The 24,508-nt window shown below is 38.9% G+C and overlaps 1 protein-coding gene across 1 annotated transcript in view; it reads left to right on the top strand.

Moving 5' to 3' along the window:
* BMX (BMX non-receptor tyrosine kinase) overlaps positions 6,831-24,508 on the top strand; it is a 27,951-nt gene continuing 10,273 nt past the window's right edge. Inside the window, exons 1-9 of the mRNA XM_021385057.1 lie at positions 6,831-7,193; positions 8,190-8,294; positions 10,295-10,376; positions 11,971-12,090; positions 13,870-13,931; positions 19,124-19,302; positions 22,373-22,432; positions 23,338-23,392; positions 24,275-24,354. Of these exons, the coding sequence (XP_021240732.1) occupies positions 7,056-7,193; positions 8,190-8,294; positions 10,295-10,376; positions 11,971-12,090; positions 13,870-13,931; positions 19,124-19,302; positions 22,373-22,432; positions 23,338-23,392; positions 24,275-24,354 (881 nt within the window). The 5' untranslated portion in view covers positions 6,831-7,055. The remainder of the gene's footprint in view (positions 7,194-8,189; positions 8,295-10,294; positions 10,377-11,970; positions 12,091-13,869; positions 13,932-19,123; positions 19,303-22,372; positions 22,433-23,337; positions 23,393-24,274; positions 24,355-24,508) is intronic.

The raw sequence follows: 24,508 nt of genomic DNA, 5'->3' as shown, positions 1-24,508 counted from the left end.
AGGAGGCAACGAGGTTGGTTATGCACTGTTTACTCCTGGTAAACCTGTCTTGGTTTGCTCCAGTCACATTCTTGTCCTTCACACGTAAGCTAATAGCTTTCATGAGGACATGTGACAATTTTTCCCTGGTTTGCTGACTGGTCTGGAGTTTCCTGTTTCTTATTATAGATGGAGATAATACTTATCATTTTCCTGTTGTCTGGGACCTTCCTTTGACCTTTTGTAATTGATAGAGTGGCTTTACAATGACATCAGCAAGCTCTCTTAGCACCCTCAATTACATCCCAGAAATCCCACAGACTTCTTAAAAACTCTCTCTGATTTGTACAGTCTCTACCTGACTTGGTATTATTCTTGATAGTGCATTTTGTCATCCTCTTTTTGGCACAGAACCAATGCTGTTGGCTATACAAATATATATGTCTGTCATAAACAGCTTATTTAAAATGTGTAAACAATCCCAAGATATTTGGTGGTTTACTTAAATCTTCAGCTACTGAAATCAAGCATGTATGTGAAAATAATTGCTTCTAATTGCAGATATAACTAGCTTCTAAGCATGTGGTAAAAACATAGAGTGATCTGTCATTTGATACCTAACATATTTCCTGATTTCTTGGCAATATGGAACTATTATCTATGTTATTTTACACCTGATACATATACCACAAATGTATATAATTTTCATTTTTAGCTTTATTTGTCTATATAAGTGATCACTGCTAACAAAATACAGCAAAATCTCAGCTACAGACATGTTTTGGGGCTAATAAACAGTTCACTTTAGATTTGCTAATTCAATATGTTCTTTCAGGTCAAGGTCACCAGTACCAATAAAGGGGCATTTGTATAACAGGTGTTTAGTAGACTACTTCCTTTAAGGGACACGATGCTATTAAAAGTTCTGTATGCCAAGTCTTGCCCTCAGCTGCAGCTATATGCCAGCCATGCTCTAAAATCTGTAAAATATCTGTGCATTTGGGCACAGGGCTTATGAGAACTTCAAACAAGAAAGTAGGCTGTCACCTTTTCCTGCAATATGTGCTGTTTGCATGACATTAACAATCAGAAACAGAATAGTTCAGTTTGAAAAGGACATTCAGGGAGTGATTTAATTCAACAACAAACTCAAAACATAGGTAAGGTGTGGCAATTGCATCATAAAATGGACAAGTAAGAATACCATTTATCCCTCTATGGATAATATTGTAAGGAAGATGTACCCATGGTGGTTAGGAATTACTTGAGGGCCCTAATAGGATGCATCCATGAGTACTGAGGTAGCTGGCTGATGTCATTGCAAGGCCACTTCTAAAAGTGCCTGAAGATGGGAGGAAAGCAAATGTCACTCCTCCCTTCAATAAGGGCAGAACAGAGGACCAAGGGACTTACCAGTCAGTCAGCCTCACCCCAAACCCTGGGAAAGGTGATGGGACATCTAATTCTGAAAACCATTTCCAGGCACATGAAGGACATGAAAATCATCAGAGTAATCAGCATGGATTCACAAAGAGAAATAAAGCTTGATCAGCCTGGCCAGGTTGGATGGGACACTGGGCAACCTGATCTAGCAGGTGGCAACCTTGCCCCACAGTAGTGGGATTGGAATTAGATGAGATATTTAAATTCCCTTTAAATCCCAACTGTTCTATGATTCTGAGAATCTGATAATATAATGAATTCACCAGTGGTGAATCAAACACTGGTGAGGCCACACCTCGAGTGCGAGTCCAGTGAATGGCCACGAAAATAATGAAGGGTCTGGAACATCTCTACTATGAGGAAAGGCTAAGAGAGTTTGAACTGGAGGAGAGAGGATGGAGCCAGGCTCATTTCAGTCGTGCCCATTGCCAGCGCAAGAGGCAACGAGCACAAACTGGAACACAAGAAGTTCCTCCTGAACATCAGGAAGCACTGCCACAGGCTGTGCAGACTCCTCCTTGGCAATCTCCAGAAGCCACCTGACCTGGGCCTGGCACTCTGCTCTGCATATCCCTGCTGGGGCAGGGGTAGGAGCAGACGGACCCAGAGTGCCCTGACAACGTCAACCATGATGTGATTCTATGAATATATCATATCAAATGCAAGTCAGCTCATATATTATAAACAAGCAACTAATACTAAAAGTAATTGAAATGTATATGTTTAAATTCAGTGAATATGTTAAGCGACTTGAGGCTGTAGCTCACTAATAACCTTTTTATAAATTAAACAAATAGTTGTGACATGCTTCCCCAAAAGTAGTTTTGTTTATATATCCTACGTACACATGGTTCTGAACCTCAATCATTTTCAACTGTACAGCAAAAGAGTCAGGAAACAAGAAGGCTTCTGGTGGGGGCAGATAGCTTTGCCGTGTGTAATGAATTTAGACTGCCACTTAACATACAAAAGAGTAAATACAGCAACACAAATATTTCACATCTCCTTTAATATGAGGAAAACATTCAAGACCACACAGGTCACTTTCATTGACAAGTGAAGAATACGTGCAAGATAATTTAAATCATCATTTTAAATTAATTTTTAAAATTAGAAGACAGAAAGGCTTGATGCTTAGAACTAATTTCCATATGCATTTGAGTTATCTCCTGTACTGACTTTCATTACAGCAGGACCAGGAAACAGTTCCATCCTTTAGCCTAAATATAACTTGCTAAAATAAGTGCCTAGAGGATGCATCATAAATATCTAAATTTACATAACACCATGTCTTCATTGAATTCTTTTCTGTTTTTATGTTTACATTCTTCTCTTATTAAAAATAAATTGCTTGTCTCACTGCAATTTTCTTCACTGTTTATGTTAGAGTCACCTTAATCATAAATTGTCAACACCAAGGTAGTGTTTTTCAACGGGTTTAATTAACTATAATGTCTTTCAAGTGCGGTGGATTGGAAAAAGGTCATTTTGTAAAAACATTCAAATTTCAGAACTTGATGGTTCACTAGCAAGGCTGATACAAATTGTAAGAGGTGATTGTTTTTGCATGTCATACATACACATTGTAAGTTTGGGTTTAGTAGTTATCACCCTCTTTATCTACTTTATTTGGAAGAGGAAGTTTTGTATTATTCAAATCCTTTGTTGTTTCAGAGCTCCAAATGAACAGCTTACTCAGCTGAAGTAGCTAATATGAAGGAAACGACTCCCTCTGAACCTGCAGAATGCCTGTAAAAGGAATGGTATTTCTGCACAGTGAAGTGGTATTTTTCCACCATTTACAGAGTGAATGCCGGCAAAGCTTGCTGCCCCATGGTGGGGCTGAGTGGTTGTGTGAGAGTGCAGACACCAGGTTCCTTAGTGACTCGCAGCTGCATACAGCACCCGTTCCTCTTCACAGAATCACATGGACCTCATAGCTAAGGCTGGGTCTGTCAGGCCCAGCCCCTGCACCAGCAGGACACCCAAGCAGAGTGCCAAGCCCACCTTCAGGCAGCTCTTGGGGATGTCCAGGGAGGAGACTGCACAACCTCTGGGCAGCCTGTGTCAATGCTCATTCCTGTTCTGATACACAAAGAGAAACAGAAGCCAGAACCTGGGAAAAATACAGACTTACTTTACTATTAAGCTTTTAAGTAAGTTGGTTTACTTCATCCAGGGAAAAGGATATGTTTCTACTTGGCTGGAAGTCAGAAAATCCACTTTGCCATCATTCCTGAGCCAGGAACCATACTTCCAATGAGCCTGTTTCCCCAACCAACTTAACCAGCTTCTTCTCCAAACTTGTCCTGTTGCAACTGCTGTTCCTTTCCCTCTAAGTTATTCAGCTGCTCACTTTTCTCTGTTGAAAATAAAAGATACCAAGAGGGAAAGAGCAGCAGCAGTGGGTGAACCTGAGTACTCTGAGCCCTGCATCCTGCATTAAAGCTTACCATTAGAAAATACTTTTCGATGACCACAACATCCTAATCACCTCTCAGGAGAAGGAAACAGAAGAAAACAACATGCTAGAGCATGTTACTCTGACCTCCAGTATATCCTCGCTCTTTTTTCTTATTCATTGCTGAATCCAGTCCTCATAATTTCCCCGAACAGCCTTTCTTCTCAGAAACAATGTGGTTTCTAAGACTTTAAAAATCTGTTCAGAGAACGAACTTTTTACATTTGTGACTACATTGTAAAAAGCAAAGTAAATGCAAGAGCACAAGTCTTACCAGGAGCGGCTGAGGGAATTTTCAGTCTGGAGAAGAGGAAGCTCAGGGGAGATTTTATAGCTCTCTACAACTCCTGAAAGGAGGCTGTGTTAAGGTAGGAGTCGTCCTCTTCTCCCAGGTGACTGCTATAGGATGAGAGGGAATGGCCTCAAGTTGTGCCAGGGAAGGTTGAGATTGGATATAAGAAAATTTCTTCTCAGAAAGAGTGGTGAGGCAGTGGCACAGGCTGCCCAGGGAGGTGGTGGAGTCACCACCCTGGAGGTGTTCAAGAAACATGTGGATGTGGCACTGAGGGACATGGTTAGTGGGCGTGGTGGGGATGTTTTGTTGGTTGAACTAGATGGTCTTAGTGGTCTTTTCCAACTTTAATAATTCTATGGTTCTGTGCACAACTCTTTAACACAAAGCAGAAAATTTCAGGCGTGAAAATATAATCAAAGATCCACAAATCCTTCACACCTCTTCAAACCATACAGAACAAATGTCTGTGTCTAATCCCATGCTGATTTTTCTTTCAGAGATATTAGATTTCACAGTTGAAGGAAATGAGCTCCATCCATCAAAGAGGGAGGACACCACACCTCACAGCTGTCTCAGCAGGCAGACACTTGCACACAGCACGGACCACTTTGGTCACTTTCTGCCCTGAAGCATTCCCCCTTCGGCATGACAGAGTGCTTGGTGCAAGCAAGTTGTAGCTCAGCACAAGTGTCTGCTCACAGAGGAGGGGCAGCCTCGGTGGGGAAAAGGCTGAGCAACAAGTTTTATTCCTGCAGCAATAATCTTGTTTAAAAATATATTAAATGTTTTATTTGGCATAATTTCAGTTATTGTGATTTCTTTTCCACAAGTAGAAAGAGAAAGGCATTGTGCAGTGGATCCAGACAGGAAGTCATTTAGCTGTCAAGACTTTCTTTTAGAGCTTGAAATTGTTTCCCATCTCAGATTGTAATGAGAAGTCAGAATCTGGAAAAAATATATTTATTTTAAGTAAAGCCAAGGCACTCCGGTAAGGAAATGACTTGTAGATATTGCGATGTAAGCAGCTGTCTCCTCAAAAATGGAATACTTAATATTCCAGGTTAAAGAAACCAAAGAATCTAACAATTTCTGTAGGATTCTTCAGGTCTCATAGGTGTTTTTCTTCACCTGTATCTTTAATTTCTTTCTTAGAACTACATCATCACCTTGCTACAGGTCTGCAGATAAGAAGATGGAAGTTATATTTATTTTGCTGGAAGTGCCCAAGGCCACTGATTTCCTAGATTTAACTAATTGTTACTTTCAGCTGATAACTATAGAAAAAATATTTTTTCCATAACAAGAAAACAGAACTGTTGCTCCTGAACTCAAGGAGTTCAGGAAATTGTTCAGATTAATTCAAGCGGCAGCAGATAAGAAATTTTGTAAAGATCATACATCAACAATTCCAGAAAAAAATGATCTGTAAGTAATGCTTTTAAATAAATGAGCTAAAATTCCATCTAACTCATCCATTTTTTCAGGCCCAAGGTATCTTTGTGAGCTCCATGAACTTCAGTGGGTTGGAGCTCAAGATTAGATGCTTCTCAGTATAAGGAAATGGGATGGCATGGAGTTAAAAAAGCAGTTCTTACTGTGGAAATGACAAGGTTTTTATGCTTTCTAACTAACCTGGTATTTTCATTGCAAAGACAGACTTCTCTAAGCTACGCTGAACTAGCATGTAGCTTTGCACTACTTGCTTTTACAGTCAGGGCAAATACCTCCCCTGTAACCCCGCAAAAATCTCCAAAGTGAAGGTGGGTACTCCTCCAATTCTGTCCAATCTACCCCGACCTCATAGCTCTTTCTGATGTCACACATCAGATTGGCTTTATACTGATGCACCAGTAGCACTAATATGCATTGCCTATCCAAAAGGGAGTTGATAGTTGTTGTTTGTAGGCATTCTGTCCTCAGGGAGGGCAGCCAGAGGTGTGGAGCAGTGCCTCATAAAGCCCCCTTTTCCTCTTCAGCCTGTTCCTGGTAGATACTTGCTGATTTCTGGGCTTAGTCAGGTTTCAGTGGATAAATCATGTGGGTGTGATGAGCATCATGCAAATACTCTCTTTCTGCTATATTCTCTGTGGTGAACAAGCGCATAATGAAGTAGCACACTTTCCTTTGGAGCTGCAGAACATACATGGCAAAGGACATTTGGTCTTTGTACTTGGGTAAGATAACCTGAAACCATACTAAGCTTGAAGAAATGTTATAGATTTCATCCTTCTTAGTATTTGCTACTGTATCATTATCAAAGTTAAGAAAAAATACATCCATGCATGTATGGATTATGTACTTATGTGTGGTGCAGGAAGATTTTTACTTACTGATCTTCTCTATGTATCACTGTTCCATAAATGTGCATTTGTTACAGTTGAAAGAAAGAAATGGGAAATTTCCAGTTCAGGGAACAAACTTGTCAGCACTAGGTCTGTTTTTCTAGTCTGTAGACAGAAGGGTTTTCTTTGTTATTGTTGATCTCTTTGCTGCTGTAATGGCTTCCATAATATGCTGCAGATGTAATACATTTGTGCATAAAGTAGTCTGTGCTCTTTGCCAGAAAGCGTGCATGCTTTTGAAGGAGAGATACTCAGACAATGAAGTAACAGAAGTGCCTTATTTAGAAGTACAGTATGTATTTATCTTCATTTTCCTATAATGCGATTGTTTCCCCTGAAGAATAAGTTAATCAACCTCGTTTGTTTATGCAGTGTTAAACACATGCTTTGTAACCATGTATTACTATAAAATGTCAAAACACATGTAGAAGACAATGGCTCAATATATTCTTTATTACAGTTTCTACTGTTGGTGTTGTCATGTTTATTAATAGTGATAATAAAAGTTACTATGATATTCTTTTAGGGAAATAAAATGGAGAAAAAGACAATTCTAGAAGAACTTCTTTTAAAGAAGTCACAACAGAAGAGAAAAATGTCACCAGCTAATTACAAGAAAAGGTTGTTTGTTCTGACAAAAACAAGCCTTTCTTATTACGAATACAGCAAAGAGGTAAAAACTCATTTTCTTAAGTAAACTATTCAAAGATATTCCAAACATCAGTTACCAGTTACCTCATTCTTCTGGTGTGAAACTTGATTCGAAGCAATGCATTAGAAAAACAGGTGTACTTTGTTTTGAGTAAAATTAAAAATTGGAGGGTAACAAATTCTATTTTCAGTTCAGGAAATCACTTGGCTGCAGGCTTGAGAGTGTGTCTATTCAGAACAACTCTTACAGCTATGTTTGCCATTGAGCATCTGTTTGCATCCTTCCCAAGACAACAAAACTTAAGCAAGTAATTAAAAGTGGCATATGTTTACATATTGTCTTGAATAGGGATGTTTTCCTCGTTCAGGCCTCCCTCTGAAGTGGTGTAAATAAGTGGCTTCAGAAATTACTTGTGTGAGGCGTAATTAGTTCCCAATCTTATCCCTCATTCGTATAAAGCAGATGGTTAAGCTATCGATTTCTAGAGACTGACTGTGCATCACACTAGGGTAGATTTCACTCAGATCAACTCCTGTTGGGAATGCAAATACATGATGCTGGCAACTTGTTTCAAAGTTTTTGCTCCTTCAGTACGTTTGGATCCCTCCGGTGAGTTATGTTTCATTAGGATCCTGTTTGGAAGCCCATTGAGAATATGCTCCTGCACCTTAGCAAAAATACAAATGCCACAGCTAGGCTTCTGGTTTGCAGTTAAGGTATCTTGCATTTAATTCTTCCATCTTCTTTCTCCCCTCATTCCCCTTCTGCAGCTATACTCTTACATCTGTTTTCTCAGATGTAGGGCCGTGTCCTGTAATTTGTAATTGACTTTAAAAGGAATTTGATTGATATATAAATGTGGTTGGGGCACTAAGAATTTTTTTATTACTTTTAAAGATTAACAACCATGAAGCTATGGCTTATCCAGCTTGAGACATGAAAATGCCCAGAACGGTAAAACTAGAATACTCCATACTGTGTTAACATTAGGTTACAATCTGCTTTATTTTCTCTTAGAAAAGAGGAAGGAAAAAGGGATCTATTGAGATTGAGAAAATCCGATGTGTTGAGACAGTGAATCTTGAGGAATCAACACCTCCTGCGAGACAATATCCTTTTCAGGTTAGTCGTGAAATTTGTTTTATGTTCTTTTCATGTGAAACAATTCAAATCATCCTAGGGTTACAGTGATCACTCCTGTCCCAAGTGCTGATGCTTGCTATGGCTGAGTGCCATAGATATTTACAAAAAATAGAAAATCTGTCCTTATTACTGAATTTGTGACCTTGTTAAAATGTTTCTACTTGACTGGGATAAAATTTGGATCTTGAATTTTTTCTCTTATGTTCAAATTTCTATCATGTTTTGCTTTAATACATGGATCAATACACTCGTGGGATTATCACATTTTTCAGGCAGAATTAGGGACTTAAAAAACCTCATTTTAATTCTCAGTGTCTCCACTCCCATCTTTTTGCCCAATGCCAAGTGCAGGATTTGACCCAAGACTGCCTGATTACTATTCATTTATTAGACCTCAGTCAGTAAATTCAAGGCTATGCTTTGTGCATGTACCAGAAGATGTAGCTGCACAAAGCAATACACGTGTTTAGGAATTAAATAAGAAAACCATAACTTCAGATTTGCTGCTTTTCATCTCTTTCCCCACCACATTCTCCCCAGTGCCTCTATCAGTACTGGTTCTGTGAGAACAGGCAGGCCGCAGATCCCCTTGGAGTGCCACCTGGAGCAGCACAGCCACCAGCAGCAGGCTGTTTGATAGTGTGTTAATCCATGACCCTGCAAAAATTGCCGTGACCAAGAGAACCCTCTTGAGAAATGCTTTGTTTTTCACTTCCTCCTTACTCCTAAGTGTCATTCCTTTCTTCCTTTCCCTTCTCCCTCCCCACTTTTGTGGCAGTGAATGATGCGCTTCTGTTAAATCACTGTGTTTATCTCAGATGTTCATGTTCACAACTCAGAGAAGTGGGAAGAAGAATACACACCGTAGTCACAGGATGGGGGACTCCATTCTGGGAAACTGTATGAAAGAGAGTTAGGATCCTGATAGCTGATTCTCATCAATTCCAGTGTGATGCTGTGGCCAAAGGAGCTAATGGCATCTTTGGTCATTGACAGAGGCAGACATTGAATAAAAGCAGGAAGGCTATACTGCCTTGTTTTGACAATACTGTAATCTGCAGGAGAATATTGAGTCTAGTTCTGGTGACTCTAATTCAAGAAAGATGTTGTAAACTGAAGGGAGGTCAGAGGAGAGGTTTGAGAGTGTCTGATGGATCGGGTAACATGCCTTAAAGAGAAAAGCTCGCAGAGCTCCACCATTTAACTAAATAAAGAGACAGAAAATGGATTGATCAGCCTGGTATGCTTACAAGAGGGAGCACACATTTAATAACAAGTGCTCTTCAATGTAACAAACAAAGCAATAAGGCGATACTTGAAATTCATTGCAGATGACTGAAAGGCAATGTACACAAGGGAAATGAAGCCCTGGACTTAACACACACGCACAGTTAGCCTATACTAAGCATGACCCAAACAGCAAAGCAGATGTTAGTAATTATTACGTAGGCATCAAATGAGGCTAGTAGAAGGTAGGTTGAACACAAGAAAAATAAGCTGATTGTTCATCTTGTATAGCTGAGTTATAGGGCTACTTACTGTGGGAATTCCCTGATCCAAAACTGCCCAAAGATTATGCTCTGCCTCAGTATTTGTTACTGAATACCTGGAGACAGGCACTGGTTTGTGTAACAACAGCCAGAAGCTGGAAGAGGAGTGTGGAAAAACTGAAGTGGAAAAAATGATTTTCTTTGTGAATTGTAAGGTCTTTTGTATATAGAAGACAGGTCTATCTATAAATATCCTATGCTGCCCCCTTCTTTCTTCAGTGGTTCTTTTGGACATGATCCACTGTAGTTAAGGCAGTATATGCAAGGCTTATAAGATGACAGTAATATATATGACCTCCAAAAAACATTACTAAGTTGTAGAAGTTTGATATCAGTGGATCTTCAAAGCCTAGTTTTGGTTCCCAGATTTTTGTATGAAGATTTCAGGCAGCACGCTCTCACAATGCTGGCTTTCTCAACCTCTTCCAGATCGTGTACAAGGATGGGCTGCTCTATGTTTATGCAGCTGATGAAGAGAGACGGAACAAGTGGCTTGCAGCTTTGCATAGAGGTAACACTAGCCCTTTGTGTGCCAGTGTACCCAAGTAATCAAATAACTTCACTGGAGATAGGAAAGTACTCTGCTCTATCATTTTATGCAGCTCATTGTCACCTGTTTTAAGTCTTATTCATACTTCAAATCTGAGTGGTTGAAATGCACTGGAATTTTCAAGAATTAATTTTAAAATTTCCTAATTTTCGTCATATGTTCCAACCAATGAAAGTTAATAAAGAACAATCATTTCTGATTTGGCTGGTATAGTTCCTACCTGCATAAAGCTGCTTTGATAACCCACTCTGCTCGTGTTTTTCACCTGTTTTCCCAAGCAAATTTCTGCTGTTTTCAATGAAGCAAAATCATAGTCATGTAAATCATACTAGGCAAGAAACTATCTCTCCAGTGAAGGCAAAAACCTCACACTGAATAGGGCATCCCTCACACCTGCTGGCCATTGTAAGAACAGTAGACTATCTGTAGTGCACTGTGAATAAACATCCTCCTAAATTTTACTACTAGGCCTATGTATGAGACATCTCTCTCTTTGTGACTCCTCTTGCATACACAGAAGTGAGAATATGGCAATTAATTTGGTAATGTTATGGAGAATTTGGGCCAGGAGAAGAATCGGAGAAGTTATCTTCATTGAGCCTTCTAGAAAAAAAGATTTTTCCAAGAAATCACTGAGGAAAGTTTTGGTATACTGAAATAAAATCTTTTAAAATAAAATTTGTGAAGAGTAAGATTATGTGAGTGATACATTTTGTAATGATCATAAGGCAAATAATAGCAAAAACATTTCAGCTGCCTGCAAGTCTTTTAATACAAGTACTGGTCACCAAAGATGTACTGATCCTTTCTGTCCCCTCTTGCATGTTCAGAAACTTAGGGTTAAAAAGGGGTCATCTGAGGAGATCTTAAACCCTGTCCTGAAGTGATCAGTTTTTAAAGTCTCACTCTACTCATCCTACATTTCTTTTAGCTGCCTTCTGAAGCCAAAAATGCTGTTATGACTTGCAGAACTAATATATTATTAGCACAGTAATTGCACCAGTGCTAGTTTTCTAGAGTAAAGTAATGTTTGGATTATAAATTAAATGTTTCTTTGATAGTGTTCCCCTTTGGTATGCTTAAATGTTTGATATATTTTAGCAGATAAACAGATTGGATTTGCTATTTCAGGTATTGGGTATTTATTCTGATACTGAGTATCACTGAGTATCGTTTTCTTACAGTAGATAGTTCTAGGAAAACATTCAGTATATTTTGATATACAAAAATGTTTTATTATTTTTATTATTGATTGTGAAATCCTTGTAAGACATATAATTTGGAATCATAGATGTTGGATCCTACTTTGGCTATTGATTGTTTCATAAGACTGCACTGTGTCTTTCTTGACACCTAGGTGTCAAAAAGAGGTAGCTGGTGGGTGTGGAATTCAGGCTAGTGCATGTATGAAGAAATATGGTATAGAGGACAAAACAGTAGGGAGGATAAGAGGTCTCACAGTTGGGTGCAGCAGATTCTGTTAAACAAAAGGAAGATTTCAGTGATGCAGCTTTTCATGTTTTCTTTGGTTTTTTTTTTTCTCTATGCTTTCCAGAAATAAAAGAAAATACTAATTTACTAAGCAAATATCATAAAAGGTTCTTCACCAATGGGAGGTTTCTCTGTTGCAATCAGACTTGTAAAGCGGCTCCTGGATGTACGACTTGGGAGAAATGTAATGTCTTCTTTTATTTCTATTTGCCTAGTCTCAGTGATGCCTTTCACTATATGTCAAATCCAAATGGGAGAACTAATACTGACCCTGCTAAAGAGTCTGTCTCCTTCTTTCTGAAAGGTGGCTACAAGAAAGTAGGGGTCAGACTCTTCAGCAGTCTGTTGTGATAGGACAAGGGGAAATGGTTTCACATGAAAAGAGGGGAGATTTAGGTTAGATATAAGGAAGAAGTGTTTTACAGTAAGGGAAGTGAAGCACTGGCACAGGTTGCCCAGAGAGGTAGTGGGTGCCCTGTCCCTGGAGACACTCAAGGTCAGGCTGGACAGGGCTCTGAGCACCCTGATGTACCTGTAGGTGTCCCTGTTCATTGCAGGGGAGTTGGACTAGCTGGCCATCCAACTCAAATAATTCTATGATTCTATTCATACCTTAAATTGTATCTGTTGTGTTTGATCAAAGAAGATGGTGACATTTTTACCTACAAAATAATCAAAATGGAAATATTTTCTTCCTTATCCTTAAGATCTCTAGATAAATTGTAGCATTATGCTCTAAGGCTCCTCAGTTGATGAGGTTCCCACCACCAGACAGGTAGAAACAATGTGATTTAACTTGCAAAGTATTTTTTTTTCTTTTAATTTTCTTTTTTAAAGTATTTTTGTAGAACATAGTTGTGATTATTGAGTTTTTTCTATATTTTATCTATGAAGACAGAGAGAGGAAAATCTATAAAATAGTACCCTCCTAGATTTCATATTGTCAGAAGGGAATTCCCTCATGCTAGTGTACATGCTTAACAGAAAGTTGATCCCATGTTAATAAAACAGAACGGTGAATTATGAATATTTAGGTTTCATCCTTTTAAAGCTGGGTTATTTGGAATGGAGAGCACTCATAGATTTTCTAATTTCAATCACAATCAAAACTTGGTCTTGAGCATTTAGTGTCACAGTCAAAAATGTAAGAACCCAAAATTAAAAGACAAATTTAAAAATGTATGTGTGCATAGTTTGGAACCTGGTTTGTATCTGTGACACTCCCAGTAACACTGAAGCATTTGCTTTTGAAAATTGAAATTAATGACATAGGCTTATCTGCTCTTAATATAGTTTTCATGATTATGGAACATTGGCTAATGTAAACAGTTGTCAGCTGTTTTGTAGCATTAATTTAAATAGCTTCATAATAGCTTGCAAACCATGTGCTGCATGAACCAATAGGTCTGTGAAACCCCCAGTCAGCTGTAAGGACAAGGAAATACCTCACTGTCAGCCATGGATGACTTAGCCAAGAGAAGAATTACAAGTAGTATTTTGGTACATTGAACGCTTCATTTCTGCCAGAGATAATAATGCGTGCAAGATATTGTGCTGTGTCTACTCTGTATTTGTTCCTAGATGAGTTCCTGAGGTTGTTAGTGGAGACATGCAGAGCACAGGGATAGATTTCCTGTGTAGGGGAAATTCCAGACAGCCTGAGTCTTCTGGCTGCTGGGTAACTGAAAGCAGTATTCTTAATTTCCACTTCATAGACTACAAGTGCCTATTTCAGACACTTGGTGTAGATGAGAACAATGTTTTATGGACTTTTAAAAGATACTGAGATGAATTAAGAGGAAGTTGGAAAATGCAGAGTTAAAGCAGTTCTATACCACAGGGAAAAGAAATGTCAGTGCTGTTGCTGCCACTGTATATTCCTGCAACTGAGAAAGCATCAAGAGATAAATTCGTACTGAAATTCATGTTTTTTAATGTATGTATTTTAATCCCTGTCTTCCAGATGTGACTCTATGTTGCACAACCTGGTCTGTGAAACCACTGCCTCCAGTCCCTCAGACACTGGTAGGTCAAACTTCTGAGTATCAACCTCTAGAGAAAGATTCAATATACTGATGATGGGAAGTACTATAAGATGGGAGAATTGCAGGTTGTCTCTGAAGGTTGTCTCTTCAATCTCTAATGTGTGGTCAAAGTACCGCATTCTGGTGTCCAGCAGCATGTCAGGAGGAATGACATAACTCTCTCTTCAATGTGCTGAAAACAGCAAACTGAGGAAACCTCAGCCACTTCCAATTCACTTAACAAGCTGGTGGTAGTAGACAGTACAGCCTTTATAGTGATGTCTTTTAGTGAATGCCATCAAAATTAGTTTTCTGGAGCATAGGAAGTCCCCATTCTTACAGATGCCCCAAACTCCACTCTACCACACTTCCCAGTGAAAACGGTGCTTGTAGTACTTGGAGAAAACATAGTAACTGAAGTTGTAGACAAGTATATTGAGGTTTTATGGGCATGATGGTGATGGGTCGATGGTTGGACTCCAAACTTAATGATTCTATGACTTTGTTTAGGTGAGAAATGGTGGATGAACTGCACTTATCTCAGGCAACTCCCAAGTTATGCTGCTCCAACAGACTGGGTGAGGAGTACAGATGCCTCTTTAGGAACATCTGTTCAGCTCAACTTGACAGAAACAAACTCTAAGTTAATGAATTGGGAAGTGCTTCTGAGATATATATGTACTCCTGCCTATGTCTTGGCTTTATACCAGACAGAAACCCAGAAGTGTGTGCCTTGCTTCTGTCTGAGGAAACTAAGCATAGAGACTCAAAGGACAAACAAGACACCAGAATGCAAAAAACAAAAACAAACAAACAAACAAACACTGTATGCAGCAGTTTACCATGGTGTTTGATGAATAAGGGAAATGGAAAAGCTGGAAGGCATAAGAATAAAACAAAGACTGGAAGATCTGTTTCTACATTTATTTCCTCTTCTACGAGCGCTGCTCTGAAAGTAATGCCTCCTGTTTTATTATGTTGACTCATGGCAACAGAGGCAGTTGTTGGTGGGATGGCAGTAGAGGTTGAACCTTCTCGCCAATGTTCTGTGACAGATGGCAGCAGAGAGGCAGTCTGACAAAATGGCATCTAACATGGAAGTATCACTATCAAATAGTGTTATTGTGTTCTTTGTATCTGTTGTGGTTTCCATGAAAATAAATAGCAGGTGTTACTTTCAGAGCAACCTATGTTTCTCCTCTTATACAAATGTAAGGGTGATAGTGCTATCTTTGACCTTAATTTCGCTGCCCAGCCTACCTACTAAGTTTTGTGGAGTGAAGGTAAAAATGACAAGAGAATAGAAGAGAACAATGTTGTTTGAGTTATGACATCTTCATCTATTTTAAAAAAGGACTATCAGAATGGTCTGTGTATTCTCAGATCACTAGTCCAACCTCCCTCAAAGTAAACTAGATTGGGTTTAAAATCATGAGATTTTTCTTAAATTGTATCTCCTGCCTTATTTTCGTATGTCTTCTGGTTTGTGGTTTGTATCCTTAGGATACACTCTCGGCCCATTTCCTTGCTTCTCTTTGTTGATCACAAAGAAACTTTAAAAAAAAAAAGAAGAAAAGCTTGAATTCTTATATATACAATTGACATAACAACTAGGGCTTTAAGAACTGCATAGAGTATCAAGAAACAGAAGACAAAACCATCAGCTATGAAGTGGAGCTCCAAAAATAATAATAAAGCCTTGAAAACAGGCTATGATCAAAGAAGCTTTTGACATTTTTTTCTGTTAATAATATTTGAAAGAAATGGCGTTGTGAACATGCAGCAGCATAACTTGTTTTGAATTCTGTGGTCTGCTTTGCCTGGCTTCCATCAAGAGATGCTTTGTCTATCTGGAGAGATCGTAACTCATGCAAATATTCTGCTGAACAGGCTGGCTTCTGCTAGGCCTTTATGATTTATTTTCATTATCTGCTTGATTTCAGAGATGTTATTTTGGAAGGGAAATTTAAAATGCAGGAACATGACAGTATTGAGGTCGATACCTAAAACAGTTTCAGTAAATGCAGATATAATTACCACATCTGGTTAGAACAACTTGACTTCATTTCCCCAAGCTGTATCATGCAGATCAGGTTTAGAAGGCTAATACTGAGTTTTCATGGTGAGTAGCAGTCAGCAGACTATATTTATCTCCAAAGCTACTTCTACAAGCTTTAAGTGCATTCTACTTTGTCATTTCATCTACTCAGACTGGTCATCAAAGGTATGACTGAACTGCCAATCTTCCTTCCATCTACTCCTATTTAATATCCCTCACCTCTCCAGTCCCTTCAAGTCTTGTTCCTTTCCTCTTTTTTCAGTTGACCAGAGGCACTAGTTTTTCTCTTTACAGCTTGCACCTTTGATGTCTCTGTCCCTTTCATCAGTTGAACATTACACCATACCCACAGAAGAGCTGGTTCCTAAGGGTTGATGCTATTACAGAGAATACAGGTGACAGCCATGCCTTCAGAGGGACCAGCGGGCATTTCCTCTGTGCTTTGATAAGCAGGAGCTTCCTGTCTTAGAAACACTTTTATCTCTGTTGGTGTCTGGCAAGCACTATCTTTGCAATGTCAAATACTTTCTGTAGGCCAGGTAGAAGTCCACTGAGTGCACACACATATCTCCTCATGCTAATATTTTGGACAAGTTTTTTGGAAGAGTAAATGATGCAGCACATACCTCCAGCTGTACCATGGGAACATGGTTTTGCAGATAGTAGGCATTCCACATTTGCCTGTCACACCTAAATCTCAGCTTGTCACCTGAAGCGCTCTTTAGATGGTGGTGATAAAGTCATCGATATGGAAATCACAATAATATCTTTGCTAACATAAAGGAAGTAACAAGGTGTATTCAGTTACTGTTAGGAAAGTAGAGGCTTTAGGGCTTTCAACCAGTACTGGATATGGAAAGCAATATGTATGGATGCAAACCAAGACATTAATCTGTACCAGGTTGCACAGAAGTCCATCCAGAAATATTGCAAAAGACAAGTACAAATCCAGCAGTAAAACCCAAAGAGATGAAAATGTGATGTGCTAATGTCTGTCTGGATCTTTCCCCTGGCAGGTTGAACAAAACAAAACTCCTTTCTTTGATCATAATTATTGCCATTTACTTTGGCCAATACTTTGCACTTTCTTCTGTTCACACATAAAGATGAAAGCTCTCTGAAAGCATGACATTCTGATCATTCCATAAGCAAAACAGGAAATTAAGAAAGAACTATTTAATCTCAAAAGATTACCAAATTTAGATCTCAGAGGTGCAAATCAGCCCATAAATACATTTACTAAATATTTGCTTGCTCTAATATTACTAGATGCTTTTATGAAAATGCTGTTAAATCTCCGCATTATAATTTTCTCCATCTTTCTGATAGCTGCAGGCCGCTCTATTTCTGTCATTATTCACAAAACAAATAGATAGCCTAAGGCGTGGATCATGCTTAACAATGGCCTTCAAGCTAAAAGCTCCCTTCCACTGAAGTCAGACATGGCCAACAGGAACTAGTCTTCCTGTGCTCAAGCAGTAATGCTTGATGATTAACACATCTAAGTCTAGGCAAATGAGGATTCTGTTCTTTACAGATGAGCATCACCATGGAGCTTAGTGAGATCAGATTGAGATTCGGTGTGTTTACTGAAAAAGACCCTGTGTATCTTCTGGCTCCATGGAGTAAATCAATTGGCTTCTTGGTTTCTCCTTGCTTAAGTTAAGTAAAGAAATGTCAATAAAGATGAAACAAGCAAACACGCAATCCCATGGTTGCTAGGATTTGACTTAAGGGAATCACAGCCTGCTTCAGAACACTTGGCATTCTTACCAGGTATTGCATTAGAGTGCTTTTCAATTATAAAATGATTGGATAAGATAAATAGTTGGCACTTGGAGCCTCTTATCCCAAGTCTTTATTATTTTCCCCCATCTTTTGCTGTCAGTGTTTCACATGTAGTTTTCCCTGCTCTTACAGAATTGGAATGCCTCAATTTTCTCAATTATGACATTTCTCCAATTTCTAAACATAATTCAGTGCCTAAATTTTAGATGACTTTTTCCCTATGGTTAGATTCATATAATCTAACTTTAATGTCAAGCTTCCCATCCAAGTTCATAGAATCATAGAATCATACATTCTATTGGGTTGGAAGGGACCTCAAGGATCATCAAGCTCCAACCCCCCTGCCGCAGGCGGGGCCACCCACCTCCATATCTAATACTAGACCACTCTGCCCAGGGGCCCATCCAACCTGGCCTTGAACACCACAGGGATGGGGCATCCACAGCCTCTCTGGACAGCTTGTTCCAGCACCTCACCATTCTTGGTAAAGAACTTCCCCCTCATATCCAATGTAAGTTATTTGTGCAGACCTTCTAAACAAATAGTGGTGATATGTAGAAACTTCTGTAGGAAGACACATTTCACCTGAAGACATGGGTCAAAGATGAGTCCTGTATTTACGTACCTATACTTGTTTAAATCTGCATAGGGAAAGTTTGTCACAGTGGGGGTTCCTAATATCTTATAGGCTTGGCAAAGAAACATCCAAGCTGGTCAATAAAAGATGGTAAGGAAAGCAGACAATTTAGAATCATGTAGCTTTTTCTTTCAGTGATTAGTAGTAATAACTGATGAATGTCTCTTCTGCTTTATGGTAATTATTACTATTGATCAACAGTCATTGAAATTTATATATAAAGTTACAATACTGTGATGCTGTGATGGAGTTTTCAGGTACAACAGGACATCATTGCACTTAGTTATAGTAAAACCATTTGGTCACATAGTGTCTAATGCATATGAATTGCAATTGCTCAGTAAATTGTATCAGCTTCAGATGATGTTAGGTGTTTGATATGAGCGCAGTCTATTGTGTCATCTTGTTAATGAGAACTTCCTATTACAGCTGTGTCAGCCTGCACTCCATGCAATGCTTCTGGTGTCATTATGATGGAATTTGGCTCTATTTTTACCTGTCTCACAAATATGGACAACTGTTTCTGGAATGTCCTTCTACATGAATGAGAAAAAAGGTGCTTGCCCAGGCCCATCTTCTTAGCTTTGATTAATTTGCTTAATATCGTTATCCATTTTGATGATATATGTTATTGCGTATGTTGCTTATCTTTTCTTACAGTACTCTGTGCTGTATCTCTTTGTCATTTTATTTCTTCTGTCTTCAAAAGCTGAGACGCAGAAGCCTGCCTCAGGTTGTATCATCAAACAAGGGAATTCTAAATATGGCTGTGGCCCAGTGCAACTATGAACCCTCAGGAAATTCAGCTATCCGTCTTGTCAAAAGCAATAAATACCATGTCTTGCAAGAGGAGGATTTTGCCTGGTGGAAAATAAGGGATTTGGAAGGGTAAGTATGCACTGCACCATATCTTTTTTCCATGATCATGATCTTCCACATATCTCATCCTCATAGACAGAACTGCAGGCAGTCCTGGTACCTGATCTATAGAGCTAGCCTTAGCATGGAACTATGTTAGTAGCTTTTAAACCTTTTTGAAGAAGCCTCATTGTGTTGTGTACAACTCCATTTTCATTATCAGCCTTGGCTGCCAGACTGGATGAGATTTACTATAGTCACTGCCTGTGTGCAAGCTAAAATAGTATCCAGTGGCTTTAATTCTGACATTTGCCTGAAGAAGGGCTTGTGCACTCTGAAGCTGGCCATTTATTTCCAACTATTTAGTTTCAGTGAATAAAAAGATAACATCTCTCCTCACAGACTTTGCCTCTCGCATGTGCACAGATCATCTTTAGACCTACACCCTCACAATTGCAATAGCAGTTACAGCACAGGAGACCAGTGAGAACTGTTGAAACAGTTCCATCCAGCACAGGAGAGAAGCATCGAATTATTCTCTCTGAGGTTCACAACTGGAAGAATACCCTTTGACTGCTTAAAATACAACATTTTTCCTTAACATCCAGCTGGGGCAGAAAAGAAAATCACTTCCCAAGTCATTAAATAAGAAACAGCCTTCAGAGTATGCTGGAGACAAAGGCAACACAACAAACAGGAGCTGCCTGGAAGAGATACAACTTCTTGTCTGTCTCACGATGGATACTCTTTGAGTTTGATTTCATGTACATGACAGAAATGTGGAAGAATTTTTAAGCAAGGGGATATCCAAACTGGTTTGGAACAGGATGGAATTACTTGATCCACTCATAACTCATTGATTAAGTTTACATCTGCAAGTAAGCAAACAAATAAATCAACCTTAAGTTAAAGTGTCTTTATTTTATAGCTGACAAGTTTGGCATGCTGTTTGGATTAAGAAAGCAGCATACAACCCCGGCAATTCAAAGACAATAATAAATCAGTAAGCTGAGATTCGCTGCTAAATGTCATCACTGGAAAGCTGATGGCTATGCAAAAGTGTATGATATAGGCAGCTCTGCTAATGGAGCCTGAGCAGAGGGCTCTGAGATGAATGAAGGAGCAAAAAGAAATTAAGAGAAAGGGAGACATCTGTAGTTTTTTCTCCGGGTTGTGAAACTGAGGCTTTTGCAGCATTGATTCTGCAAGGACAAACTCCATATATAGCATAACAAAACCTTAAAGTTATGTTTGGAAACTTCAAAGACCTTGGTCTTTGGAATGTAGTAGGAACAAACAGCTGGCAGTTACCTGTTTCAGATTTCGTGCATTCTTGGATTTCTTCTTGCTCTACTGAGATCTGTGGTGAAGAAACCCTTCCTTTCTGTCTTCATTCATATTCAAGTACACACCTTACTCCCCGTGTTTATTTTTCTGATGGGCACAGCACACAGCCCACCTCCTTAGCGCTACAGATGACTATGGGTCCCCATAACTTAGTCCAACACGTCATGCTGCCAGCTGCTTCATATGTTAGCTCAGCTGCCCATACTCACTTAACTTAGCTTCTCAACTGCAGCTGGCACTGTATGGAAAGAGTGCTGAGCCTACCTGCTGACTTTTTGTATCTGACCTTGGATACTCTGCTGGCATCTGTTAGTCACTGGCATCCTTCATCACAGCAATGGAGATGGCAATGTAATGATATTGTTGAACAGCTGCTCCAATCTTCCATATGATGATGCCAATCACTGAGAAAGAAGCCATTTCAGCGGCTAGTGAACAGTGTAATAACAGAAATACAGTCTCCTAAAACAAATTACCTCTGCATTTTCTCCATGTCACGTAAAAAGGCAGAAATGTTTTAACCATGAGCATTTCTGTTAGTGGCATTCTAAAAAGTGTCTGTCTGATTAATCCCTTTTCCTTTTTTAAGTGACCAATTTTAAGATGCAGTCATATATGATAGCTGAACTGTGAACTGTTTATTTTGAAGAAATGAAGGTTTTGTACCAAGCACTTACTTGAGAAAGTTATTCCTGAATGATGAGCCAAGGTGAATCAATATGCAGCCATCCACTGCTTAAACGTTCTCCTCGCCACTCTAGAAAAGATCAGGCAAAATTTTTGGAATATTTTTCTTCTTAAATAACCTTCTGAGCACTAAGTACATAATTTACTGTAAGGTGTAGAATCAAATGCAATTTGTCTTCTTGACTCATACATTAATGCAAAAAGCATCAGTTTTTCCCCCATCACCTGTTTTCATTTAAATCAATAGGGTTTTGCCACTGTTTTCAATATGCTGGGATTTCAGTCTTTGCACTCTTATTTCAGCTTTAAAACATCAACTTTGCTAGCATGCTCATGCATTTGTATGTATGTGTGCATTCCAGTACAAGGTAACGTGAGTCCAACTCTATGATAAATCAGTCTTGAATTTTCTTTTTGGCAAGATGCTATGATGTTGTAAGCATTAAGTGTATGTCAAAGTGTTTGAATTAAAATCTTACAGAAACTTCACAGATTTTCTTATAGTAAACCATACTAGATATGATCCAGAGGTTTACTTTTAAAAAAGAAAAAAGCAACAACAAAAAAACAACCAAACAAACAACAAAAAAAGCCACTACTCTTATAATATTCTGTAAAAGGCAGCATAAAGTGCAATCACTATTATTTTTGCAAAAGGAATTATTTTAGTGTTCTTTCTATTGTCTGTCATACTAAGAATATTCATTTGGGAAATTTAGGGTTGTACAGTTTTGGAAATCTTCCATGTAAATTTTGAAGTGGTAGATGCAATCTCTTTGTAAATTCAGTAAAGGCATGTGTAGTTTCATTGCTTGCTACAGCATGCATAGAGCATATTTGTCTTTCCAACACATTGTACAGTGGTGGGAAAAGGTTTTGTAAGTGTTTAGCCAGTCAGAAAAAAATCTAGAGAATTAAATATATCTCAGTTTTTTAAATATTCACCTTGGAACATGGCACAATAGAAACAATTACTCAAAAATATATGCAATGTGGCATTTAACCTGAGAAAACAATTTTCATGATTAGTTTTTCATCATTTCAGTGTATTGTTTTGTCTTTGTAGGGAAAACTCAAGTGTCAATGAGCACACATTGGCAGAAGAGCAGAGCATGGCTCAGCATGAGTGAGTATGTAGGATGTATCTTCATGAGAGCTGAGATATTCTTTAGGCAGAGATTGTATTTCCACTCTACATGTACAGAGAACTATGGCATTCCACATACGTAGGTTATATTCATAGCCATAATTAAACGTATAAAATCATAGAATCATTAAAGGTCATCTAGTCCATCTCCACTGCAAGGAACAGGGACACCTACAGGCAGATCAGGGTGCTCTGAGTCCTGTTCATCCTGACTTTGGATGTCTCCAGGGATGGGGCATCCACTGCCTCTCTGGGTCATCAGCTTTGAGGTCATCAGTAGCATCACTGCTCACAGGCTTCCAACAACAGGAATGTATTTGGTTTTGGACAGGAGAAAAAAACAAGTGTTTAGACAAATCAGTCTCCTACACTAATGAAAGGATCCTTCATAAAATGAACTTTTGTTAAAAAGAATTTACATGAGCTCCCCAAAATGATCTGACATAGCATGTTTGGCTTGTTTCCTCCATGGGGGATCTCTCACTTTTCTCAAATATTGTGAAAAACAGAAGATTAGAGGAGAAATTATGCAACTCACAGCAGTTAGGGAGATGGACATGTTATGGTCCAGGACAAACTGCTTCTGGTAGAGCTCCTGGTAGAGCTTTAGGACAGCAGGATCTGCCTGTAAGGATTTACTGTAAAAAGCCAGAGTCACAGCATGGGCCCAGATATCTCAAGGTATAGAAGTTCATTGGAAGCAAATAGGAACTAGTGGTTTCTCTCTTACCACAGCCTAAAATCACACATGCAGGCCAAGTCCCAGCTCTAGCTTTTAAAAGCAGTTTTGAAAATATTTACAATGTATGGCACTTTTTCATGAGTCTGCTGTGCCTTACCCAGAAATCAGCCTGTCAGTAATGAGCCTAATACTTCTCTTGCAGTTGGTATGCTGCTGGTGTCTCCCGTGCCCAGTCTGAGCAGCTGCTCCATCAGAAGGTGCTATATATTCTTTATTGCTTGTATATGAGCAACCCCGGAAAGGCTTCTGTGTCTTTGCTGTACTGTGTAGCTAGAGGATGCTGATGCTCTTCAAATAGCTGTTGCATAACACCGTGCTAGAGACTCTTGTACTCCCTTAGTACTGATAAACAGATCTCCAAAAATATCTAGATGCATTGTTGATCTCACCCAGATGAGCAGATTATACACTTCAAAATTGAATTCTGAAAAACAGAATATCTAACCCAGTGTGGTAAACTGTTAACAGATGTGAAAGGGGGTAGTGAAAGGTAGGACTGGAATACCACCAAAAAAATAAATATTCCAAATATATTAATATGCAGTGAAATTTTTTCTAGCTATTCCGCCATTCAGAAATACTTTGGCAAGAAAAAAATGGCATCAGTCTAATGCATTATGTGAAGCTACTGAGTATAGCAGAAAAGGAACTTATTCAAATGGAATGTATGGGGCAGTGTCTGGTCACATACTGCCTCTGGGAGGGACAGGAGTGAGGAGAAACTTTAACTACCCTCTCTTTACCCTGTAGTAAATCTGTGCCTACATCAAACCAAAATGGCACACTAGTTTCATGTCTGGGGTGGAGTACAACTCACCTAATTCCAAACATCTACATTGGGGTACCACAACCAGTTATCTAGTCCCCCCTTTTTATGGGGAGAAATAAATATTTCTGAGGCATAGTTTGTCGTGTCTTAAAGTAGTTCTTAAAGGACCTCAGATGAATCACATCTCCTCTTATCTGTGGACATTCCAGTGTAAGAGTCTAAAGCTCACTGGGGTGAATCCCAACCTCAGAGATTCTTGCAACTTTATCTTTTTTTTTCTTTTTTTCTTTTTTCTTTCTTTTTCATTTAGGGGAAAGAAGGTGCTTTTATGGTGCGTAAATCTAGCCAGGCAGGAATTTATACTGTGTCTGTACTCAGCAAATTTCATGAGTGAGTATCCAAAGAATGTGTATCCTTTCTATGAGCATGCAATGGAAATTATACTTGGTGTGACTTGTCTCCAGCAAAATCTTTGCATTGTGTTGAAGGCGAACCTCAGGCATTTTCAGGTGATATTGATTGTTTGAACTGGCTCTTGGAAGGG

The sequence above is a fragment of the Numida meleagris genome, chromosome 1 (genome assembly GCF_002078875.1).
Source record: "Numida meleagris isolate 19003 breed g44 Domestic line chromosome 1, NumMel1.0, whole genome shotgun sequence".
NCBI classification, from domain to species: Eukaryota; Metazoa; Chordata; class Aves; order Galliformes; family Numididae; genus Numida; species Numida meleagris.
The sequence above is the reverse complement of the archived record's forward strand: the minus strand, read 5'-3'. Positions and strand labels throughout refer to the sequence as shown.